The 17,737-nt window shown below is 39.1% G+C and overlaps 1 protein-coding gene across 4 annotated transcripts in view; it reads left to right on the forward strand.

Moving 5' to 3' along the window:
• The window catches only part of TNC (tenascin C), a 177,227-nt gene that overhangs the window by 75,350 nt on the left and 84,140 nt on the right, over positions 1-17,737 (forward strand). For 2 of the 4 annotated variants that reach the window (XM_073639722.1, XM_073639721.1), the window contains 7 exons: positions 3,992-4,255; positions 5,917-6,102; positions 6,192-6,281; positions 6,369-6,632; positions 10,118-10,390; positions 12,624-12,896; positions 17,130-17,402. In XM_073639722.1, coding sequence (XP_073495823.1) covers positions 3,992-4,255; positions 5,917-6,102; positions 6,192-6,281; positions 6,369-6,632; positions 10,118-10,390; positions 12,624-12,896; positions 17,130-17,402 — 1,623 coding nt within the window. The remainder of the gene's footprint in view (positions 1-3,991; positions 4,256-5,916; positions 6,103-6,191; positions 6,282-6,368; positions 6,633-10,117; positions 10,391-12,623; positions 12,897-17,129; positions 17,403-17,737) is intronic. The other 2 variants (XM_073639723.1, XM_073639724.1) reach the window with 2 other exon arrangements.

Genomic DNA, 17,737 nt, shown 5'->3' on the forward strand with positions numbered 1-17,737 from the left:
ATCAATGTAAAAGTTCAAGACAACCCCTTTAAACAGTGAAAAGTTCTTTGAAGGAACTGCCACTTTGGGAATGAGGGAAAATGGAAGTGGGAGATTTTTGTCAACTACAATGACAGATTACCGCTAAGGATTGATCCATTACAGTCTACCCAGAAGCCCTAGAAAAATATTATTTTATTTCATGTGACTTAGTGTGCACAACTTAAAGTGATTGTGAAAATAAGTTATGACCTATCCTGTTGATCCATGGAGGTCCAATTGCTAGGACTTTTATCCCTGTTAGTATGAAGTGGCAGTCAACATGCTTACCCACTGATCCATTCATTCTCTATTGAGTTGCCAAGTGCTGTTCTCGGCTTTTTCCGGCAGTTGCATAAAGAATGAAGGAAGAGGTGCTCTGGTATGTGCACTCATAGTCCATTATTTTGGGATAAAGGAGTCCCGTTGCCAATCAGTGCAGGTCCCAAAGGTCAGATTCTTATCGATCAGTAAGTTCTCACCTAACCTGTGGATTGGTGATTACTTGTTTTCACAGGACCCCCATTTAAATTTACTTCATGTCTATAGCGCCATTATAAAAGTTTGTGGTATCCTACACTACCTCTGTATGCCCCTTCTTTCATATTGAGTTATACTTGTTGAATTCTGTATGAAACTGACCAAAGATTACAATTCTGTGTTCCATCAAAGGTTATATTATTATCCCTTAGAATTATCACTCCTACAGACATTGCTCAATTACATGGCACGGCATGTTGGCACTATATAGTGTCTCATGAAGCCCCTATGGCTCTGGCATGGGCATGAAGGCTACATTTTTGAGAGAAGAGTTTATCAAGACTAGAGTTTTGCACACCATTCTTGATTCTAGAGCCCTTTGGAGTAAGATCGGCCAAATTTATTGAGAGGCTCTTTCCTCTCAATAAATTTGGCGCATGTTGGGTCTACTGTGCCAGCAAAATGAACGCCAGCCATGAGTTGGCACAGATTTTAGCTGTGCACTAGTTATTTAGCAGAACTGCAGCAGAACACGCCTCCTATTACTAAACCATAAAACATTTTTGTAAAAACCTACCAGGTCCAGAGTGTGAGTCTCACTTGGTTCTTATACCTTGAGAAAGGCACAGAAATATGTTGGAATTAATAAAAAACATTTTGGAATCCCAAGGATCTTCATTCCCGCATAGTAGCCCCCCGGAACGTACCAGCTTCCAATTTTACCAGATGCAACTGTAAGGCATCCATTTAATCTATACAGTAGAAGCCTCAAGACATTGTTAGAGTTACAGCTATTGCTTAAAGAGTAACTGAAGGTTTTTTTATTTAATCATTAATCAGTTTTTTCAGTTACACATATTTATAATTTACTCCATTGCATTATTTTGCTTCTTTTTCCCTCAAACTCTGAGCTGAAAAGGCTGTTTTACCTGCCTTGTTCATGCATTAGAGAAGCTCTTTTGAATTGCAGGTTTGGTAAATATCCGTACTCTTTTATGAGCTTCTCTGCTCCCCGACTCATGTTCAGACAGAAAGAGTGTTTGTAAATAGTGTTTGAGAATGAAGGATGAGAAGAGAAGCTCACACAGGAGTACTGATATTTATTAGACCTGAGGATCAAAACAGCTTCTCTAAGAGCATGAACAAGGCAGTCAAAACAGCCCTTTCTTGAGAGAAAAGGAAGCATGATACTATAATGAAGTACATTATAAAGGTTTATGACTTTGTAAAGACTGATCGATAAATAATAAGAAAAAAGCTTAGGTATTCTTAGGATAATATGTTTTTGTAAGTAAATCAATATTACCATGGTAGGTTCGTTGGGGGCACCTAGGCCAAAATGACCAAACTTGCTCCTCGACATTCAAGACAATTAGGATTAATGACCCAACAAAAATGTACACAAGTATCAATATCTTCACAGTTATGTATGGGAACATGTGTCTCTGAATGAGACAAAGTGTGTTTTCTTACTGGATCAACTTCAGGTCATAAACCAAGATGAATGAATAGAAGATGCTTAAATACCACCCAAGAAATCCTTCTTCCCACATCACGTCTGACCAGTGGTCTCTGTGACAAAGATCTCAGTGTTAGGACCGAAGGAGAGAACAGAATTGAAAACACATGATTATAAGCACCAACAGAGAGGGTGGTGAATACTTAAGTCAAACCAGCTGCTTTGTCACACAACGTAAAAATATCAATCATGACCGGCTTCTCTCCAGTGTTCGGCACATTCCATATAATCAAACTAAACACGAACATCTCCGCTCCCCCATAGTTGCAGGGACTTGTGAATGAAAATGAATGCTGTAAATCTATAACTTTTTAGGACTTGTCAGAGCGGAGGTGGGGGGCGAAATCACATAAATGCTGCCTGGAACATCCATCATGTTTTATGGCATGGGTTTCAAAACTCTCTGCTTCTTCGCCATAGAGTCCCTGCGGGACTTATGTACATAAACAAAAGCAAATGCTTGCTATAAAACATTTACCTTAACCCGTTGCTGAAACAACAGGTTTGTCCTTCCCGACGCAGTATTTTTTTTTTTTTTTTCAAAAATAGGTCCGCGCTCAAGGGGTTAATATTAATATTATCTATAGATATATGACATTTTCTAGGCTCTTTTATTAGAATTTCCCAATGACCTTTTTGAACTAAGATTACTTTCTAAGAAAACAATGTGTCCTTTGCTCCTTGATGAAGACCTTTTTTTTTTTGCTTTTTATTTTTACACTTTGCTAGATACAAGCAGTAAGATCACAGTGAGATTTTCTCCCACATCATTCCTGAAATACACATCTTACAAAAAAAAAAGAAATGTGAGCACCAGACATTCAAATGACAAATCATTTGCAAAACCAGCTTCAGACTGTGCGTTGTTCAGGCAAATGACATGATATCAAAATTCTGTGGGCAATTAATAAATTAAAGGGGACCTGTCACATGATTCATGCTGCCCTTATCATAGGGAGAGACCTATCAATCACCTGGAGTGGCACTGGGGAAAGCTAGTCGTGGGTGGCTCATCCCCGCCTAAGGTCCTCGGTCAGATCGTCAAATTATATTTTCTCCGAAATGCCAGAAAAAAACATATCGGGCTGCAATCATGTAGTCAGTTTCTGATTCATACTACCGTAGTTGGGCACCATGAATGGCTTCACAGGATCCCTTTGACTGATTTGTAGAATTAAAGGGGTTGTTCCACTAACAAAGTACACTTTGACTAATAGATGTTTTAAAAACATGTTTTTCCTATGCTGAGCTAATCATACAAACGTGCCCCTGCTATGTACTGTGTAATGGCTGTGTCTGACCATGCAGAGCTGCTCCAGTTCATGGTCGGCACGTACAACAACTCCTGGCTAGTGAAGGAAATACAAGTCACTTATGATAATTGAGTATACAGATGACACAGCAGAGACTTACAAATGCTGGTTTCTGACGTAATGCAGTTCCCTGCCTGTTTTATCACAGTAGGGAGTGTTTCTGCTGTGTCTCCAACCTTCTGAAATCATCATAAAAAAAAAGTCAGTGAGGTTAGAGCTTCAGTGCCCTTTTAACTCTTATGTCATTGAGAGATTTATGATGAGCTCAAAGCACTGATGACGTGGCAGATACAGTCATTCCTGTGATAAACAGCCCCTGCAGTGTCGTGTCTGTGTACTCAATTATCTTCAGTGACTTATGTTTCCTCCCCTGGCAAAGACCTTTGGCATATTCAGACCATGAACTGGAGCATCTTTCCATAGTGGGACACAGCAGACTGTACACAGCAGGGACACATTTATTAGATTATCTCAGCACAGGAACATTTTAACACATTTAATTGTGGAACTTATTATTATTCAAAGATCTGTTAATTAAAATGCACTTTGTTCATAACCCCTTTAGAGTAAAATGTACTTTGTTCGCATCGCCTTTAAGGTAAATATACATTTAAATCTTTGAATTATTAGCATATCTCAGACTTTAAATGTTTTTTTTTAGGACTTGATGCCCCCAGTGAAGTTGATGTGAAGGATGTTACAGATACTTCTGCCTTGATAACATGGATGAAACCACTGGCTGAGATCGATGGAGTTTCTCTGACTTACGGAACAGGAAATGAGCCAAGGACTACAGTGGAACTTTCTGAAGATGAAACCCAGTATGCTATGAACAACTTAAGACCAGATACAGAATATGAGGTTATCTTAATATCTCGACGAGGAGAAATGACCCGTTCTCCAGTATCAGAAACCTTCACAACAGGTATGAATTTTAGCAGCTTTTTGTTACTAAGAAAAAACTTAGTTGGTTGTCAAACCCAAGTGATCAGATGTGATATATCAGGATGGGTGGTGTCCAGTAGGAAGTGTACAATTGCTCTTCAGGACCATGCATGGTAAATGGAGTATTGCACAAGGTTTTTCAAGGTGAAAGATTTAGCAACTAAATTTAGGTCCCCTTACTAATGGGAATCTGTCATCTTGAAAATGCAGTTCAATCTGCAGGTATCTGTTGTAGAGTGGGGGAGATGAATACACTGCTATATAGTTTTATGAGAAAAGATTTAGTATTACCTGTGATTTAATCATTCAAACCTATATTGTTTCTAGGATTTTTGGTTGAGAGGGCAGTGCTCTGTGAGCACAGAGATAACTGTCATTTACTGAAAGGACTGCCCACTGGATCAAAAGTTGCAGAAGGTTTAAAGGGGCTGTCCATTACACAACCCCTTTTTAATCCCTATGTTTCCCCCAGTAAAATAATAACACCTCACCTCTATACTCACCTCTGGTGTCGGCGACATTCCAACGGTGTTGTCACTTGATCTCCTGTCAAGCAATCCCTGCAGCCTTCTCTCCTTCAGACAGCTCAAGAAGTCTGGAGGAAATAAGAAGGCAGCAAAGCTCTTATTACTTCCGGATGTCAATTACATCCATAGGAGAGTGAAGCCAGCGCTAATTGGCCACAGGGATTACATGACATAACACAATGTCATGCAATCCCTGGGAGAGACAGTGCCGACACTGCTGGAATGGTGCCAGCACCAGAAGTGAGTAAAAGAGCTATCATTTTGCAAGGTGGAAACATGGGGATTCAGAAGGGGTTGTCTAAGTAGGGGACAACCCCTTTAAATAATTAACACACAGGTTAAATTAAATATTTTCTCACAAATCTATTAATCTACCTGCTCAGCTCCTCCTGCTCTATAATGTGATACCTTTAACTCCTAATATGATATGAGAAAATTGGTATTCTGCGCTTACATCTCTGATAAATTGGTTTTCCATTCAGACAATGCATTAATTTTAGAAGGTTACCTTGACATTAAGCTATTTGTAAAGTGTTCCCCCCTGGAATCCAGAACATTGCATGTTATAAATGAGAAAATGTGATGGTAAGTGCTCAATTTCCCAGCAGTGCCCCCACAGAGGAGATTAGGCATTACACACTGGTCATTCACATCAATAGGTTGTCTGGTAAATGCAAGGCCGACAGGTCCTCTAGAACAATAGATATTCCTTGTAACAACTCTACTTTCTGGACAAGAGATGAGGATCCTAAACAAGGAACCACTTTCCAATAATTCATATTATGCTATTAATGTATATGGAAATGGTTTGCTGTTTTTTTTTTGGAATGGATAACTTTTTTGATTCACAGGTTGATCATACATAAAGTTTTTTAATATCCATATATAAATAATGTATACTATTTCCAAACCAATATTTTCCAGTAATTTGGATACACATATTAAGGTCTACTATATCTTGGTCTTTAGTCATTTACACCAGAAATGGCCACAAATTTTAACTAAAGTCTATGCCAGCTCATAGATATTAGTTTGTGACGGCCCAACCATGTAACAGAATACACATACTACCATGTCATATTTAAGTATTTCTTATGTTTTTAACTTCATACAGATTTAGACTCACCCAAAAATTTAAGAAAAGTGTCACAGACCGACACCACTATTACTCTGGAATGGAAGAACACTTTGGCCAAGATTGACTTCTACAGGATAAAGTTTGCACCACTCTCAGGAGGAGACCATGAAGAAATAACTGTACCTAGGAGTAACCAGGCCACCACCAAGGCTACACTTACAGGTCAGACAGCTGATGCATTTGCATAATGAAAATGTGGTTGAAAGTGTTTTATGAATTTCAGACAATTTGTGACTATTTGTGATTTCTAGGGTTGAGACCGGGCACTGAATATGGCATAGGACTAACAGCAGTGAAACAGGACAGAGAAAGTTCTCCTGCTACCATCAACGCAGCAACTGGTAAGAAATAGTCAAATAATTAGAAAATGTAAAAAACATTCCACTAATATGGAAAGAAAGAACTGATCATGTCAATTACTGCTTTAGATTTGGACGCCCCCAAAGACTTGGAAGTTACAGATGCTTCCGAGACTACTCTAAATCTACGATGGATACTACCAGTAGCCAAGTTTGATCGCTACCATCTTACTTACATCAGCAGTGGTGATTCGGAGAAAGAAGTCCAGGTTCCTAGAGATGCCAGTAGCTATGTACTGACTGGACTTGACCCTGGTAAAGAATACAAAATTTCATTGGTTGCTGAGAAAGGCAGATTTAAGAGCAAACCAGCTTCTGCAATTGGACGTACTGGTAAGTAACTCGCGATCTACCCTTGGGAAGGGTTGATATTCCTTCGAGGATATCTTGTAAGGCCCATTGCTTCTTAGAAAAAGTTGAATATTGTGTCTCTGCCCAGATTTTTCATTTCCAGGATATTTGAACATCGGGAATTGTTTCCTAATTACCATTGTTTCTTTCATGTTATACACAGCAAGTAAATATATTCATTCTACTTGAATTTCCGACTCACAGATTTTCTTTTTAGCCATTTTTCTTGCAGAGGATGAATGTATCATCTTGGCTTCTACAGACAACAGATAATAAACCTCTGCTTCTTTTTATCTTACCTTTATCTTCTAATCTGAATTTTGTTTTGTAAATTTCTCAGTACTTTAGAGTGTGGTTCCATCTGTTATGTCACTGCTTATTCTTGTATTTGTGAAATGGCTTCAAGGGGTTGTGTCATCATCTTAAATGGGCAACATTGCAAAGTGCTTGAAGAAATGTTCAATTTAGTCATTTACTTTTCAATTTTATTCTTCAGTGCTCGTTGCCTAGGTTATTGGCCAGCGCTGCAGTCTGTCAGCAGTGGCCGGTCTCCTAGACAAGAAATCTATCACTTACAAGCTTTTTACTATAGAGCTTGTAAGTCCTGGTCTAGAGCCGGCAGATAGCTGATAAAGCCGATGTTGCAGAGGCAAAATTACCTCTGCTTTGAGGATCTGAGAGCGCTCAGTTTGTGGCTGCGGCGCAACAATGCCACTGCTCCAAACTTTCAACCAATAAAGAGCACACTGCCCCCTGGCTCTGCACAGTCCCCCTCCCCAAGATGTGCCACTTGTTCAGCAAGATTGACAGCCCATTAAACTTATTATTACCAACAGTCAAATTGATTAATAAGGGACTTAGTAAACACTCCAAATGCAACTTAAAGAGAGTCTTTCATCAGGCTTTTGCTACTCTATCTGAGAGCAGAATGATGTACCTGAATCCAGCGATGTGTCACTTACTGGGCTACTTGCTGTGGTTTTGATAAAATCACTGTTTTATCAGCAGGAGATTATCATTAGAGGACTAGTAAACCTGCTGCAATGTAGTCCAATCACGCCCCTACCACTGATTTCTGCCTATGTACAGTGTACATAGAAAGCAGCCAATCAGTGGTGTGGGTGGCGTTAGGCAGAGCTCAGCATTCAGAGGACTGCTAAATATGCAGCAGATAAAGCAGTTTTTTTATCTAAACTGCAGCAACCAGTAAAATAAGTGATATATCATTGGAATTAGGGTTTCTGCCCCAACATTATAGTGCTTTCAGAAGAGCTAGTAAAAAAATGGTGACAGATTCACTTTAAGATGGCTATAATAGGATCCATTACAACAGAAGATCCTAAATGCTCAGGAATCTTACTCAGTTGTGCGGAGCCATAATATAATACCTATTCAATTATCCCTTACTCTGTGTTTCCAATTTAATATGTGGCATGTCTTATCAGAAGCATATCTTATAGAAGTTAATATCCTTTACAAAGGCTTCCTGTGACGGCACAAGGATTTCTTCCTTTTCCATAATATCAAGCTGAAGAAATTCTGTGTGCGTCTTTTTAGGTTGTGCCATGTACAAGATGCCTTTTTCTATTTCTTTTTCCATTTTTAATAGACATGGTGGCGTTTTGTACCATAACCAAGGTTGTTGTGTTTAAAGATTTGCTTAAATAGTTGTATGAGTCCTCCTAAGCCATCAGAGAAAAATATCTGATCAAATGTCTTGGACACTGCAGACCTTTATCCATGCCAGTACATTTATTACAAAATCATGCCATGACTTTTGTGATACTTTTTTGCCCGTATATAAAATTCTCCTAAAAGCCAAATGCCAATATAAATGAAATCAATATCACCAACAGAAATGTTGGTTGGTTCCGTCTTTAGAATCACGCTGAGATTTCCCAACAATTGGACATAAAGAAATAGTATGAAGGCAAAGGCCGGTTTTGAGATTTCATCTCTTTCATCTGGTTTTGATGCATTCATCATGTGAGACAAATACTGACTCTCCAAATCAAACAGAGCTGATCATCCATCCATGGCTGTTCCAGGAACGTGCCCTGGGCTTCTAGTCCTTAGAGAGTCACTGCTCAAGTGGAAAAAAGTGATTAAGGTTTAAAGGCGGTCGTAACAAGTTTAAGTATAAAGCAATTCTTTGTGTTTTAGGGAAGACGATCTTGAATTTTTATTCCGGCATGGGAATCCCAGCTGAGTAGTTTTAATACAATGCTGGTATTCATGATACAGCGGAATGTGTTCATAAAGTGTAGGTTTATTTATTCATAAGATCATATAATTCTTCCTTATGTAAGGGAGCGCAGCAGGAGTTGGGAAGAGTAAAAACGCAATTCACAACGGCATTAAGATTCTATTTACTTTTCACGCATTTTTCTTAATCTTATAATGTCATTCTATAATTGACTTTACAGGTGTCATTACTTCCAAAACTATAGCATTAAATTCTACTCCGGAACTAACATTTCATATTCACACTACCTATTAATTAAGAATATCAGTCCAAGGTTATTAAGCCTAATTTTGGCATATTGAGCCCATTTTTCACATTCTGTCTTCCAGATGTAACATTTCGACCCTTGTAGTTCTACTTCGTTGGATTTATAGAACCAGAGGTGTCTATAGTCTAACACGGGGTCCAGCTGTGATTTACTGGAATATGGAATGTAAACCCATGCACAGATGTAGCAGCTGCCAACTCCAGCACTGGTGGCAAAGCATGCCATGCTCGCTACACTATTTGTATAGTGTGGTCCTTCTCATTGACTTTGAGCACTACACATATTTAAACATATCATGTTGACTGCTGCTATGTCTGTACAGATTAAAGTCTTACCAATCCCAAATTTGTACCTTTTTAACAGTAAAAGTATCTTTACCCATTCCTTTTGTATCCTTCCTATAGGCGATAAGAGAAAATATTTAAAGGGAATCTGTCATCAGGTTTTTCTTCCTCCTTCTAAGAACAGCTTGATGTAGGGGCTGAGACCCTGTTTCCGGCAATATATCACTTACTGGGCTGCTTGGTGTAGTTTTGATATAATCACAGTTTTATCTGCTACAGAGGTACCAGTTGAGCTCTATATATAACCACGCCCACACCACTGATTGGCTGCTTTCTGTGTACACTGTGCATAGACTGCCAATCAGTGGTGGGGGCGTGGTTAGACTACATGTCAGTAGGTTTACTAGTCCTCTAGCGATATCTCTTGCTGATAAAACAATGGTTTTATCAAAACTGTATCAACCAACCTAGTAAGTGACGCATCGCTAAAATCAGGATCTCTGTCTCTACATTATGTTCCTCTCAGATTAGATGGCACAAACATGGTGACAGAGTCCCTTTAAAAAGTCCGCAACCTCCTCAATCTATTTTTTTATTTTGAAAGTGACTATTTGATTTGTTCTCATAATCACGGTATTCTAAATTCTGACTAATAATTACATGTTTTCAGACGTGCCTCTTGAGCTGGGCAACCTACTGGTGTCCCAAGTAGACTGGGACTCCTTCAAACTCACGTGGGCAGCTCCAGACAACAACTATGAGAAATTTGTGATTGAGGTTAAAGACAGTGAAGATGAAGAAAACACAAACACCATTGTGGTACCTGGAGAACTTCGCTCTTTGGAAGTGCCGGATCTGAAACCGGCATCAAAATATCGAATTACTTTATATGGTGTAATTCAGGGATCTAATACTAAGCCCCTGTTTGGTGAAGCTGTCACAGGTACCTCGGAATGTTTCCGTATGGTCTTTCCATCACTGCCTCATCAGCTGCCCACAATCCACGTTGCATTATCAAAAGATTGGCACTTGCTTCATCGCCTTCATCCTCTCTTCCTTCTCTAGCTATTTCTTTAAAAGAAAAAATTTAGGATTGTTACAAGCTTCTATTGGTACATCTGCAAATTGTCTCTTCAGAGAAGAAGAGGACCAGAACTCTAGTGCCACCTACAAGAAGTAGCAATCCTACAAGTCAATAGTGACCCTTTAACGAGCCTTATCACATGACTTGGGATATAAGCCAAAACCAGAAACTCAATTTGCAGACACTATGTTTCGGGGTACTGCCCCTCGTTAGTGCAAAGTGTGAGTTCTGGTTTGGATGGGTGAGAGGCGTCAGACCGGTATCTAAGGGGTAACATTTCTCCATCTAACATTAATAACAATTTTTACAGTCAAATTCTACTACTAAAATTATTTTATTTTATTATATAGCGCCATTAAATCCACAAGGCTTTAAAGACATTTTTATTGCTGTCCCCATTGGGGATTGATCTTAATCTATATTCCCTATCAGGATGTCTTTGGAGTTTGGGAGGAAACCGGAGAATCCGGAGGAAACCCACGCAAATACGAGAAGAACATACAAACTCCTTGGTGGGATTTGAACCCCGGACCCCAGCGACAGTACTAAAAAATAAGCCACCATGCTGCCAATAAAATTATCAAATGAAATGTTGCAGAAATGTTACGCAGCTTGGCTGAGACTTGGTGTATTGAAAAGATTCACCATGTAGCCCTAATCTAATTGGATATAATCTAATTATGTGTATGAGCCCTAAAAAATATAATATAATATACATTTTCATCTTTCATCTCTAAATTTAAGAAAGATCATACAAAAAAGACATACAGAGAAGATTTTGGTATGTCTTCCTATATTCTATTTTAAAATACGAGGCTGCTCAGTAAGATAGGAATGCTAATTTGGATTAGGGATTACCTAAAACACGCTTCTTTTTGGATCGTGATGTCTCAAGATTGTTTCTGAAAATTTAGCCCTGGAATTGTTGACAGCTCGGCTTCTAGGATAGAATATGACACACGTCATAGAGACATCATAGGGCGGAATAGAGTCATTCCGAGACCCAATCACTAAATACAACAAAATCTATCTTCTCCCTTGCAGCTAAGTGGATTTACGGAATATTGGGACATCAATACTATTGTTGATCTTTATCCACGCAATCATCATAATATTCAGAACAGTAAAGATCCCTCTTGGGCTTTGAGTATATCTTTTAATGTGTAGGTCATCGGGAATCTGCAAGTAGGATCAAACCTCCTGAGCCGTCTATATGGGCATACAGGTCATAGGAAGCTGAATAAAATGATACCTTGATATCTGAGATCTGATTTCTTAGTCCAGAGAAATTTACACTTTTCTTAATATGTAAATGAGCTGTTTAGATCTATGAGCCGGACATAGGTCTCCTTGAGACTCCGCCTTCAGAGTTTATTGTAAATGACAGCTAGCATTACCAGTGTGAGACATGTAATGACTGACGGTCTGCTCTTCTGATCTACATGTCTCACCCTTCATTTACAATGAGCTCTGGAGGCAGATTCACAGGAAGATCTATGTCCGGCCCATAGATCCTAACAGCTCATTTACATATTAAGAAAAATATGGATTTTTCTGTAATAGGACATCAGATCGCCGATATTAAGGTGTCATTTTTTTCAACTTTCTATAACCTACATGCGCATATAGCAGGCTTAGAAGGGTAGATCCCACAGGCAGATGCCCTTTAAAGTAAAAATATAATTAAAATGTAAGAGATCTAACAGAGGCAACAAAATTGAAATTTTCAATCTGCGTAACTTTTATCTTCTTGGCTCATCTATTGTTTATCATGTGTAAAGTGACTACGTGCAAATATGGCCACTGCTTCTTCACTCATCGGCTTCTTTCATTTGAGCTCACTGCTTTACAATGCATGATCCATCACACAATACCTGTAAGCATGCAAAAGGTGGAAAACAAAACTACTTTTGTGGGTGATCAATGTTTGAGATGAGCCCCTTCACTTTATCATGACTTCCAGCTATAAAATGAAAGAAGACAATACTTCTTCTTTCATCTTCTGGTAGGGTTTTGGGCTGCTGAATAAACATCCTTGTGAGTATTGTCAGACTAGTCTTTGATTAATCAAATTACATTTTTTCCTGCCCAGAAAACAAGCCAGAAGTAGACAACTTGTCCGTCACCAATGTAACACCCAAAAGCTTTGACTTGTCCTGGACAGCAACACAAGATGACTTTGATGGATTTGTTATTGAAATCATTGACGCGGAAAGGTTATTGGAACCAGTGAAATTAAATGTATCTGGTGATCTCAGGAATACTCCTATCTCAGGGTTATTGCCCAACACTGATTACACCATCTACCTCTATGGCACTGTCCGTGATCAACCTACACAACCTATTAGCACTTCAGCTTCTACAGGTATTAGATATTCCAGCCATCAGTGGATATACCATTTCTTTATTACAGAGAATTTTGCTTTTGGCTTTTCATTGTTGTTTGTCCTGTCTGTTGACCATTCAATGTTGTCCTAAGTGACTATGTAGACACAGCATTTTAATCAATTTGCATCTAGTTTTGGGCAATTTAATCCACTTTCAACCCTTGGATTCATTAAATGGATCGGGCAAAGGACTAGAAATTATTTTCGAAAAATAAAAGGAGTAACTTTCATCCTCATCAATATCTTGCAACTCCCATTCTGATGCTTACCCTGTTCCATCTCTTTATACTTCTTGGTGCCTTCCAGACTCAATAAAATGGTGTATAATATCCAATAATTGGCCAAAACAGGGACCGTTCCTAGACAATAATTGGCCGAGGAGACATTTATTGTCATTTCCTGTGTGTCAAGACATGACCAGAAAGTAAAGACCAGGAGGATCAGTCATCAGATTGGGAATAGTGAGGGATTTGTGAGGATAAGTATTGCTTCTTTTATTTTTATAGATCAGTCTGAGCCACCTAAATATTACAGGGCAGAAGATTTCATGCAAATCTATATTTTTAAAAATACGATATATAATTAAAAATGACTTGTACTTAGACCAGTATATCCCAGCCAAGACAGTATGGCACCTGGTGCTTCCTCTCAACCTGTCCAAAGGTTACTCAGAAGTCAACAGCAGTGAGAGATATGATGTTCTCTACAAGGGTTTGTTCACATGCTGCATTTTGGCCACGTTTTTTCCACGTGTTTTGTGCTTGTCTTACAGTACAAGCAAAGCGAATGAGATTTCAGAAATCTCGCGCACATGCTGCAGATTTGAACCATCAAAGTGATTTTTTTAAGTATTGTAGTGCACAAGAATGATAGAAAGTTTGAGTATTTTTTTTTTTTATTATTTCATTATTAACCAGTACTTGCAAAGTTATGAATTTTTGTAACAAACTATGTTGCTTTATTTTGCCTCCTCTGTTTTAGCTGTCTAGTTCAAGCTCCCTTAGAATTTGCTTTCAACTGCTGCTCTTCGAGTATCCATCTCTATTTATATCTGTATGGGGATGGGAGTCAGATGGTTTAGACAGGGAAATTCCTGTACTCTAATTGTTAATAGAGTATGGATTCTTACTGAACAGTGTTTGAAAATAAATTCTTAGAAAGCTTGAACTAGGCTGACTGAAGTACAGGGTGATTCACTTTCTACTTTACCCAGAAAAATTGCTGTAACTTCTAAATGAGGTGATCTATTGTACTGAAATTTGGACTGTACATACCTTGGTTCAGGAGAAGCTGACGTTTTAAATCAGGTGTTGAAAATGTCCACTGCTTGCATCCAAGCACTCCTGCACGAGCTGTTTCATATTCATAAATTTATTCCTCAGGACATCTGGAGTCATAGCCTGAATTTCTCGCTGTATTTTCTCTCGGAGTGCCTGTAATGGTCGTGGCTTGTTGTACACCCGACCCTTCAAATGGCCCCAAAGGAAAAAATCCAGTAGTGTTAAATCTGGTTATCTTGGTGGCCACAGTTCATCGGAGATTACTCTGTCATCAAAGAAGGTTTCAAGACATGGTTTGGAGGGCGGATTTCGACGCTCAAACGTCTTTAGAAACTCACTTTGGCTCCTCTTTACGGGCTCAGTTTTCCAATACATTTTCACAATGAAAACTCGCTTCTCCAAACTGTTTATATACATTATTGACAAATGAAGGAGTGAAATGCAAGTATCTCACATAAACTACCAATGTGCAGACGTGCAACAAGTCTATCTCGTATTGGAGACAAAGGCATGAGGATGTTTCTCATCTGTGTCACTAAGATTCATTGCACTCTCACTTCTTATGAACCAAAGTATGTACAGTCCAAATTTCAGTCCGGCTGACCGTCTCTTTTAGAAGTTACAGCAATTTTTCCTGGTAAAGTAGCCAGTGAATCACCCTGTATGTTCCAACAATTCAGAACTTTGCAAAAGCTGATCAATAATTAAATGAAAAAAGGGTAATTAATTACACTTTAAAGCTTACAGTCGGTTCTCATTAAGAGATTAATTCTGCTATTAGTCTCAAATAATAGTTGCTTTTTCAATTGTTGTATATTGCAGAACTATTTTTCATCCTGTCAAGGTACAAACTGGCATTTTTCATTTATGTGTGTATATGATTGCTTTATGTTTCATCCATACTTGGAAATGAGGAGCTCTGATTATGAAAATAATAGACACTTATTCATTATATCAAAATTCAATACACAATTTAAAAGGCTTAATTCATTTTTGAATATCTATATGGAAATACCCCGCCTCATCCCTCCCTCACCTTTCCCAAGCCAACTCCATCACATAAACTTAACGGGTTGTTCCTGCACCTAAAATGTATTTTCTAACTACCTATCCTTACACTCAAAGCACTTTTATAATTTGCTTTCTTACACAAAACCCGACATGCCTCCCTACCTAGCTTGTTCCTAAATATGTTTATTTTACTTCACTTCTTGAGATGTTTCGTTTGAGAGGAGTCTCAAATGTGACGTCACAGGAGGATGGGGCTGCACTCACTCTCTGCAGCGTCCATCATCCCTCCTGGAACAGGATGTCATTAGGGGGCAGCGCTGCAGTTACTCACTAGTTTCTTGCATCACCGCTCCCTATGAAGATGTCCTGGATCCTGGGTGATGGATGCTGTTAGACATGTGAGTGCAGCGCTGGCACTCTGCTTCTATCTACGCCACTACTCTAACTGTGAAAGAGATTAGCAGAGGACAGAGATACAAGCAGTGAGTGACATCAGTGCCACCCCACAACTTCTATTACCTCCCTCAAATGAAACATCATAAAGGGGTGGTGCTGGTGTCGCTCACTGCTTCTATCTCCACCCTTTGCTGATGATTTGTTTGAGGGTGGTGCTAGAAGCCGTATCAACATGGATGCAAGACGTTCACAGAGAGGGAGGTGAGGCAAGAAAATAGTGAGTAACTGCAGGGCTTCTCCCTGTCAACGTCCTGTTACAGGATGGGCGATGGATGCTGTTGGGAGTGAGTGCAGCCCCAGCTTCCTGTGACGTCCTATTTAGACTCCTCTTTTATGAAATGTCACAGGAAATGAAGTAAAATAAACACATTTAGGGACTAGCTAGATAGGGAAAAGTGTAGGGTGTTGTGTAATGAACCAAATCCAAAAGTGGTTATAAGTGTAGATAGTTAGAAAATACATTTTAAGTGCCTGACCAACTCTTTAACAAATCAATAAATATATTTGGAAAGACATAAAACCGGAGAGCGATGAGGCAAACGAGTCACGATATGGGAGTGGCACACATACACACATAAACTTATATCAAGCCATAATTATCCATATGCCTGTAATTTTATACAGAAATGTACATGTTTTTCTTTGGGGGGAGTAGTACTATGTCATACAGAGTACCATATGCACACATGCAAAGTAGTACAGCTCTGCTGTGTACATGAGGATTTATACTCAACCTTAAAGAGGTTGTCCACTACTTTAGCACTGATGGCCTGTCATTAGGGAAGGTCATCAATGTCTGATTGATGAAGGGAGACCCTGAGCACCCCCATGGATGAGCAGTTCTCAGTGCCAGTGGCTGCCGGACGTGTTCAGTTATGGAGCTGCTCCATCCACTGATAGTGGCCGCAGCCTGATACTGCACATCCGCCCACTATTAATTTGAAAAGGGCCTGATGTGCAGTACCTGGCCGTGGCCACTATCAGTGGATGGAGCAGCTCCTTAACTGAGTACTTCCTCCAGTCACTGAACAGGTAATCAGCGGGGGTGCTGGGTGTCGTATCCCCACTGATTAGACATTGATGACCTATCCTGAAGATAGGCCACCAATGTTAAAGTAGTGGACAACCCCTTCGATTATGCTGTCTATCATTCTTGTTGGGAAAGAACCAAATTTTGTGTGAGATGAATATGTCTAAAATATTTTCATCTTACACAGTTCCTCTTTTGTGTTTGTCTTTATGTTATTTCTCATGCTACGTTGTGAACTATTACTTTTTTCAGGTAGTAAACTTCACAATATGTTTTGCATCTTCAGAACATTCCTTATAAACAAAAGTTCAGTTTACTTTTGCTGCTCCTCTTTTAGCCGATCACTCAGCACCTTATCAGAAGAGAAGAGGACTACTGTACTAACAATACTTTTCGATTTCCTTTTTTCCTTCCATGGCATTTTTTTTTTCCAGAGACAGAACCTGAAGTCAGAAACCTCATGGTTTCCAAAATTACCCCGAACAGTTTCCATCTGTCATGGACAGCTGACGAAAATGGTTTTGACAACTTTTTCATTAAAATGCAAGATGCCAAAAAGCAGTATGAGCCAATTACATTATCAGTGGCAGGCAGTGAACGTTCGACAGTCGTGTCAGGACTAAAAGATGGCACTGAATATGAAATTGAGCTACACGGCGTTTCTAGTGGTCAGCATTCTCCATCAATTGAAGGAGAGGCAACAACAGGTATTTCACTTTAGTAACATGGTGGTTGGTGGTGGTGATGACTTATGAAAGTTGCATTACTGTGAGTGGAAAGTAAAAAATTATTTATTTTCCAATGCATTTTAATACACTAGAATATTTTCATTGTAACTATTGTTTTTTTAGGGCATTTTGTGTAATTTTGAATATGCATTTTTTGCTGTTTTTCAAGTCTTATAGAGAAGCCTATTAGAAAAATGCCTCTCTGCAATCTCTCTCTGTAATTTTCAATTGTCTCTGAGCTAGTGGGTGGAGACTAGCTGCTCTGATATTTTCCATACGCAAAATTCCCTGCTCTTATTTCTCTGTCTAGCACA

Source organism: Phyllobates terribilis, unplaced genomic scaffold (genome assembly GCF_046119375.1).
Source record: "Phyllobates terribilis strain yellow unplaced genomic scaffold, ASM4611937v1 Scaffold_7__3_contigs__length_470593459, whole genome shotgun sequence".
NCBI lineage: Eukaryota > Metazoa > Chordata > Amphibia > Anura > Dendrobatidae > Phyllobates > Phyllobates terribilis.